Genomic DNA, 8,463 nt, shown 5'->3' with positions numbered 1-8,463 from the left:
ACTCAACGAACAAGACGCGGCTGACTGAGACACGGTGGGGGGAGCTCCGTTCAGCTCCTTCCTGTCTGGGCTGGGCCTTTCATTTAATGGACTCTATTGAAAGGCCCAATACTCCGGCCCATATTAGATATTAATAAGTCGTGTAGTAAAATATAATTATTGCAATAAAATTGATTTTTCTTTTTTCGATTTGCATCACCTGGTATTCGTAGGAGTGGCATTGGGCCAGTTTAGGAAGGATATCTGAATGCTCAGGCCCAATCTGTGCTCTGGGCCTGCAGGCCAGCCTTAACCTGGGTCCTGCCTTGTTTGGGGGCGGGACCAGACCGGACCGCCCCACCCCGCCCCGATTTGCGGGGAAAAAAAAAATGTTAAAGAAAAACGCACGCTCTGAATTAGCAAAATTTGAGTGAAATAACAGTTATATAGATTTACATTATATTATATAAATATATAATGCATAATTTAAGAGTTAAAATTTTGTTAAAAGTAATTTTACTAATAAAAATTATTCTGTAAATTTAAATATGTATTTATAAAATACAAAATATACATCGTCAAGCGGGGCGAATCTTACACGATATTTAGACCTGACTTGACCTAAACATGCCGGCGCAAGCATGTGGGGTCAAAATTACCATCACTAGTGTTGGTTTTGGTTGGGCATAATGCGGATTCCATACGCGATGCTTAATACATCGTCTGTTTTCATCCATAATCATAATAGCAATTGTGAATTGGACTTAAAATGCGTGATAAATGGTGAATGACCAACCCTACTTTCACCTATGCAATGGGAATTGCACGTATGCAATAAGCAACAAGTTCCTTACTCATTCATCTCGATTGTAGCTTTCGGCCAACTTCCACTTTCGGCAACATTGAGCACCAGTTTCGGTAGATCCGAGCTCGTGAAGGCAAATCCGGCCTCAATTTAGCCAGATCTAGGCTCGAAGACCGAGATCTTGGTCGACAATGGTCAAAATCCCACAAACTTGGGTTCAAGTCTCCAATCAAATGGGTCGTCGATGCACCTGGGGCTCGTGAACCCAGAGACTAAATCTCTCTCTTCAAGCGCAGGCTCTCGAGCCCTAGGCTCACGTAGTCGGGGCTCATGGAGCCCCAAGGCTGGGTGCATGAGACCAAGGCAACCCCCAGCCATTGGATTCAGGAACCCAAGGAAGTCCCAAGCTCGTGGAACTGAGTGAGCTCCAACAAGCACGTGAAGAAAATGAAAAGCATTATTTTTTTTATAAAAATTTTAAAATTAGTTTTCAAATAAGTTTAATATACTATTTTATATTTGTTTAATAAATTATTTATTATAGGGCATTTATCACTGTTCAGTGAGTGTTTTCGGATTTTTGTACAAGTCCTTTCTATAAATTCTCTCCAATCAAATTTCAAAATTGTAATTCTCATCTCCTATATTACATCCAACAAAACAAATTTCTCCATATGTAATCTTAATGCTATTATATAATTTTGTATTAAATTCATATTACTTACTTATTCCATTTACCGCTAAATTCATATTACTTACTTTATTCCATTTACCGCGGAATAAACGTAGTATAGGAATTCAAGAGCTCAAAAAACTCAAACTAATCGAGTTTTGAACATATCGAATTTTCTCTAGTTACAAAACTCAAACACGAGACTTTTTTTAAAGAAGAACATGCGTCAAATCACCTAAATCAGCCTAAGTTGATCATAAAATCGAATTCTTTCCCTTTTTTTAGGAATCTTCTAACCGAAAATTCGAGAGGCGCTATTAAACAGTTTGTAAGCTAGAGTTTCGGATATGGTTTAAGCTTTAAGACTACTTGATTTCATAAACTACTCTCTCTGGTATTCCTTGGTGGAAGCGCTCAAGGGAAGGTAATGCCTTTCGCCAGTATCGATCCCATTAGAGATGGGTGTGGGTGGTGGAGGTGGAATCCCCAACTCAAAGGGCTCATAAGAGGGCATGCTCTCTATCAACAACAGATCCTCATGCAGTCATATATCAAGCTGTTCTTACTGACATTCACAATTTCATAGTCTCCGAAACTTGCCTAGCAAATAGCATACCAACGTAAATTAAGGGCAAGGTGACTAAGCGGGAGACACGCTGGTCTTGCAAATATTGACCTTCTGCTTTTGTTGGGCTACGCCCGAGCACTGCGGGGTCGGTGGGGAAGGTCGATTCTCGATTGTACATATACGAAACAAAAAAATTCGGAGATGGGCCTAAGTTAGGGCTGAGTGAGCTCAAATCACTTTCCTTCTCGGGCCAACCCCGACGTTGACGTTTGGTATAATCAGCATTTGGGCACAAATCTGTTTGAACATATTTTCCCTTTGAAATTTCGTAGAAAAGAAAATTACTACCACATGAAAGTGAAAAAAGAAAAAGAAAAAGAAAAAGAAAAAGGGAGCTCATTGAATTTTGAGCACAAAATTCTTAGATGGGCCTGAAATTGGGCTTAATGGGCTAAAATCGCTTTCCTTCTTGAGCCCACCACGACAGTGACATTTTCGGTCGAAGTGCCTTTATGGGGATGTGCCAAGAGAATCTAATGCCAGCTCTCTTTAACAAATGAAAAATTGTGGGCCCAGATAATGCGCACAATCGATCGGCACGTTGCTCCCTCTGCACGTGTTGGGCCCATAATGGGCACAATAACCCGCGTATGTTTGTCAAAATCTAATTTTTTATTTTTCTTCACCAAAAAAATATTTTTTTTCGTTTTTATTAAAATAAAATTATTGTCTAGGGCACATCATAACGTCATTATTTATAATTGAAGAGTTTTCCAATCGATAAGTGTCTAGTACGATCGTTACATTTATCTATATTATATGATATAATAATAATAATATATATAATACCTTGAAGCGACCTCTTCTTTGTATCATAGTTCATGAAGAAGTTTCGGAACTTATTCAAAGTCCTTTATGCATTATTTTTCTTCTCTTGGATAAGCTATTAATTAGTCTATTCATATAAAATCGACCGGTATGATTTTGGATTGATGCACATACGATATGATCCGATTCTTATTGACAAAATGAAGTCCCATTGAACAATTATGTCTGCGCCCAAAAAGAAAAAGAATAAAAAAGGAAACATAATTATTTGTAGTTCTAAATGGTTTGTTTTTCGATGGCATCCTGATAAAAATGAAAGAGAGACACAATTCGAGTTGGATTGATGATTAAGAGGATAATTGTGAAATTAAACTAAAGGTAAATTTTTACGGAACGTACGCACACTTCAATTCAAACAAAGTTCCTGTAGGGCCCACGGGTCATGAGGTGGGCCCAGACGATGAGGGATAAGGCTTGACAGAGAGGATTTTGTCCCCCATGATAAGACGATGAAAAATTTATAATTAAGAACTGATTTATGTAAAAATAAAGGGTTATAATTTGGAGAGTTTCTTTCTTTATTTTCACCATGTCTATTATTCCAGATTGATATTTACGCAATCACGCGGTTATATTATCACGGAATATTTTCTCGGTTTTGGCATTATTGAACGCTAGACAGTAGCGCGAGAGTTTGGTGTTCGGCTCATCAGTCCGTCAGACAGGACTAGACTTTTTTCTTTACAGGCTGTTATGCTCATCATGGCATGCGCAGTGCTTCGTTTGACCATGACATTATCTTTCTTTCACGTGTCGCGTTCCCTGTATTATTAGTTTGTACGTACATTATTTTTATCAGAAAAAGAAGGGCAAATTATAATTAAATAAACGAGCCACTTCGAGAAGTATATACTGTATAATGTATAATTTAATGGAAAGAGGAGTTAAAGTATATTATCTATAAATGTTAAAGTATATTTTGTCTCAGTAACGAGAATTGTTTCCGGCTTTTCGATTCTTATCCTCGTTAAATAAGATTTCGAATTCGAATTTCGTGAATAGAGAAAACCTTTTGAAAGAGTTTTACCGTTAATGCGTTGACCTTGCTTGAACGTGATTAGTAATATTCCTTTATCGAATATCAAAACATTCACCGAAAAAGAAGTATATTAATTTTGCCTTGTGCCAGTCCATAATTCGAATTGTTCCTCGAATCACAGAGAAGTATTGGTGAATCATGTAGATGCATAACAAATCTTCGAATTACTCCATCCGACTCCGACCGTCGTCCCATACCTATAAAAAGCTATCGGGGTGGTCGCCCGAGAGCCCATCCAACACTCGAGTCGGATATGCGGAGAGGGATAGAGAGAGTCTAGACAGTGTACGTAGGGAGAGCGTATATGAAGAATCCCCGATATTGTTAAGTAGTTTTGTATTTTTAGAGGACTTATAGAACTTTTCCTTGTCGTCATCTAGTAATCAAGCTGGACTTCTTTACTATCTCTCGTTTTATGCGTGTTATGGGCATCATTTAGACCCGCAGCCCACATAGATAGTCCAGATTTAATCGGTGTCAGGTAGCCTAACTCGAGGGTCATTGGCAGAGGGAGCAGTGTTCCGAGATCTATGTCCCTTGGTGGGCTAAAACATGTTCTAGGGTCGTGTCCAACGTGCTGTTAGGGGGAGTATGGGTTGAACTTGTTGACCTATGGGTTATGGGTCTTGGAGGTGATCCATTGTGCCCACGTTTGATACCTTATCGAGATAATCAATTCTAGGGTCCTTAATTGCTCGGAACCTAGCTCGGCTTGGTTGGACATTAATAATTGCCATATCACCCCTGATAAATATATTGACCAGTTAGTCTTGCTATATTCAAATTGTAGTGAGTCTCTAATGTCGTCTAAGCAATATTTTCCATCGTCGATGCTATGCCCAAATGTAGACATGTTACTTATGTACTAGTGCAAAACACTCCGCTATGCTGTAGAAAAAAAAAATAAAATCCCGACATAATTATTATTTATTTTATGTAAATTAAATTATATATTAACTCTTAAATTTATCATATATGAAAAAAATTTACCGTGTATATATCCACTTAAATTTTATGTTAACTCTTAGATTTCTTAATATTTTGCTCACTTGACAATTTTTAATAATAAAAAGCTTACACCATAAAAAGAAAGCCTAAAAATTGTAGGCACGGCATGACCAACTACAACAAGAGTTTTAGTTTATTTAGTATATTATCGAGATCGAAAATTGTGTATTCTCAAGAATATCCTCCTGTGGACAATAATCGTGGGCTAAAACATATGTTACACATTTACAGACATACATATTTTCACTCAATAATTAATCAAATGCAGTTCACCTTTTTCATCAGATTCTCCATAAAAGGAGAAGCCGTCAACGATCATTTTATCCCGCCCTTTTTTCCCCCCCTCCAAAAGTAGAATGTCAGTGCAACAAAGGGACGTAACTGAACAGGATAATCTACCATTTGGCTTTTAGCCTTTGCAGGCAATCCCCCCTTGCTAGAAGAAAAGAGCTCATATATCTCTACAACCGATCAATGGTGAGTCCGCATTTCGTGGAGAGCCTTATCCAGACCATCTCGGTTAAGAGAAGCGGATCGACATAGGCAAATTTGATGTGTGTATGTTTGCATTGACATGCAGCGACATTCCACAAGCATCTCAAAAGCTTCATATTATTGATATCGATTTACAATTCGTCAAATGAAACTACGTAAAACAATTCAAAACGTTAAAAGGAAAAAAAATTACATCTATCTATATATATAATATATAATTATAAGACGACAGGAAGGATTAATGTCATCCCTCAAAATTTGTCCAATTGGCAAATCCTTAGCTCTTAGTCGCCCTACTCTTCACATACTCCTTAAATTAATTAAGCACCTTTATTTATTACATTATTAATATTAATCAGCCAACAACATTGATTGGCTCATGAAAAATCCAAAAAAATAATTAAATGTTAATTAAACTATAATATTAATTTAATACATGTATCCAAACAAATAATTAGATGTTAATTAAATCATAATATTAATTTAGTCCATGTGCTACTTAATAGAAGTATTAATTATCTAATATTCTATGTATACTAAATTATAAGATAGACGAAACATTTACTAAAATAAACCAATTTGCTTAAAAATTAAACATAGGTTTTTCATAGAAAAAACTATAGGCTATGGATTATTAGATATATTTTTTAGGAGGATTTAGCCTTTTCATAGGCTATATGGCTAATTAAATCAGCGTAACTAGAAAATATGAATTGCAAACTCAACAAACTAATTGAAATTAAATGTTGCAAAGAATTTCAATATATGGAAGTAAATTTGAGGGAAAGTCAATTGAGAATTGGTTAGAGGAAAAGGATCATTGCAAACTCAGCACATTAATTTCATTTTATTATTTTACTTCCAATGCTTATCTTGTTTTTTCGGTAGAATGCCTATTCTTTTTCCTTCGATAACTCCAATGCTTTTTTTTTTTAATTATGGTATTTGAAAGCCTAATTGAACCCGATTAATTCATTCGAACCGAATCGGTCCACTAAGAGGTAAAATTCTTTAAACGTGAACTTTCTGCATTCACAATGATTTGAATCTCGAAGTATTATTTAAGCGGAATAAGCGCCGAATCGCTTGAAAAATCAACTTTGGTTAACTCCAATGCCCTTTCTTAATTGACTGCTTCATAAGTACATTGCCCAAATACCACAAAATTATAAGTAATTAATTTAATTTAAATTTAGAATCAGTAAAATTTCAATTATTACTTGCCTAAAACAGTCAGATAAGATAGTTATGCAAATTTAATTAAAAAATGATAATAACAAAGGACGAACTTTAATTTAGATGGCAGCAAAAAAGTATATTTGAGGTTCCAATAAAACAATTCATTAAATACCAATCTTAAAGAAATTAAATTAAATTACATAATAAAATATTCTAATCTTTGTTACGAATAATAATCCTGCGAAATGTGGGGTGAAGTAGTTTTTTTTTTTTGGCTGAAAAAAATGACGTAATTACGGCACAACACCGCCATATTCCAGCAGTTTCCATGTGATTCGATAATTCGAGAGATGGAGCAACCGCAAACAGACAAAGGTCTACTGCTGTCCAGCCCATCACTTCATGCCACGTGTCATAACACAAGGCCCGGTAACCGGTAGAAGCTCTTAGCCGATTAACACAGATTTATGAACCACCGAAATTATCACGTACCTCCTCCTACCTGTCAGCCAATCAGATTTCAGAAAATTCCAAAACTCCCACCGGAAACCGGCAGTAACCGGTCGACCGAGTCGTACGGTTAAGCTCAATATAAACTCACCACTTGTGAAGGGGAGACCAGTAGTCTTGTCTTGCAACCCCCCGATTCCCGAAGCCTCCTTAGCGCGTGCAGTGAACGCCCCGCCGCAGCCATGCCGATCAGGAACATCGCCGTCGGCCGTCCCCATGAGGCGGTGCACCCGGACGCCCTTAAGGCGGCGCTGGCCGAGTTCATCTCGACCCTCATCTTCGTGTTTGCCGGGGAGGGCTCGGGCATGGCCTTTAACAAGCTAACCGACAACGGCGCCACCACCCCGGCCGGCCTCATCGCCGCATCCATCGCCCATGCCTTCGGTCTCTTCGTCGCCGTCGCCGTCGGTGCAAACATATCCGGTGGCCACGTCAACCCCGCCGTCACCTTCGGGGCCTTCATCGGCGGGAACATCACTCTGCTCCGTGGCATACTGTACTGGATCGCCCAGCTGCTGGGGTCCACCGTCGCGTGCTTGCTCCTTAAGTTCGTCACCAATGGCATGGTACGTCGGCATGATATGCATGTAAATATACATATATGTCTGTATGTATGTTTTTAAGTTGTCTGTTTTAATGATGGATGTTGGTTTTTCGATCTTTATGCCACAGACAACCTCGGCTTTTGCCCTGTCTTCGGGCGTCACCGCGTGGAACGCGCTGGTCTTCGAGATCGTCATGACCTTCGGGCTGGTGTACACCGTCTACGCCACTGCCGTCGACCCGAAGAGGGGGAACCTGGGAATAATCGCCCCGATAGCGATCGGCTTCATCGTGGGGGCCAACATCTTGGCTGGCGGAGCCTTCGACGGGGCATCCATGAACCCGGCCGTGTCGTTCGGGCCCGCCCTGGTGAGCTGGAGCTGGGACAACCACTGGGTTTACTGGGTCGGCCCACTGATCGGGGGCGGGCTCGCGGGCCTAGTTTACGAGACCTTCTTCATCAACCAAACCCACGAGGCGCTGTCCACCGCAGACTACTGAGGATGCTCGTAGAAAATTGAGCGTGGGAAAGGAACTGTAGAGCTCAAACACGTTGGAATCTGATTTGCCGGCGCATTTCTTCACTTGGTTTTGAGATTTTTCTTGTGTATTCTATGTATTCCGTTACCGTTTGATCGGACGATAACCTTTCGGTTATCGTAGAAGCCTCACCGTAGTGTTTGTACTGTGCAAATTGGTGTTAATTAATTTCAAATATTATGCATGGCCACAACTGATGATTAAAAACCATGAATGAAGAATATATTCTTGGTGGT

The 8,463-nt window shown here is 39.1% G+C and overlaps 1 protein-coding gene across 1 annotated transcript; it reads left to right on the top strand.

The window, feature by feature from the left end:
• The first annotated feature begins 7,248 nt into the window (after positions 1–7,248).
• On the top strand, positions 7,249–8,463 carry LOC116197939 (aquaporin TIP1-1). The gene is made up of 2 exons (XM_031528220.1): positions 7,249–7,710; positions 7,817–8,463. Exons 1-2 carry the CDS (start codon positions 7,327–7,329, stop codon positions 8,186–8,188), a joined length of 756 nt encoding a protein of 251 aa, XP_031384080.1. The 5' UTR covers positions 7,249–7,326; the 3' UTR covers positions 8,189–8,463.

This window comes from Punica granatum, chromosome 2, assembly GCF_007655135.1.
Source record: "Punica granatum isolate Tunisia-2019 chromosome 2, ASM765513v2, whole genome shotgun sequence".
In the NCBI taxonomy this organism is placed as follows: Eukaryota; Viridiplantae; Streptophyta; class Magnoliopsida; order Myrtales; family Lythraceae; genus Punica; species Punica granatum.
Note: the sequence above shows the minus strand (reverse complement) of the source record. Positions and strands in the feature narration are given on the sequence as shown.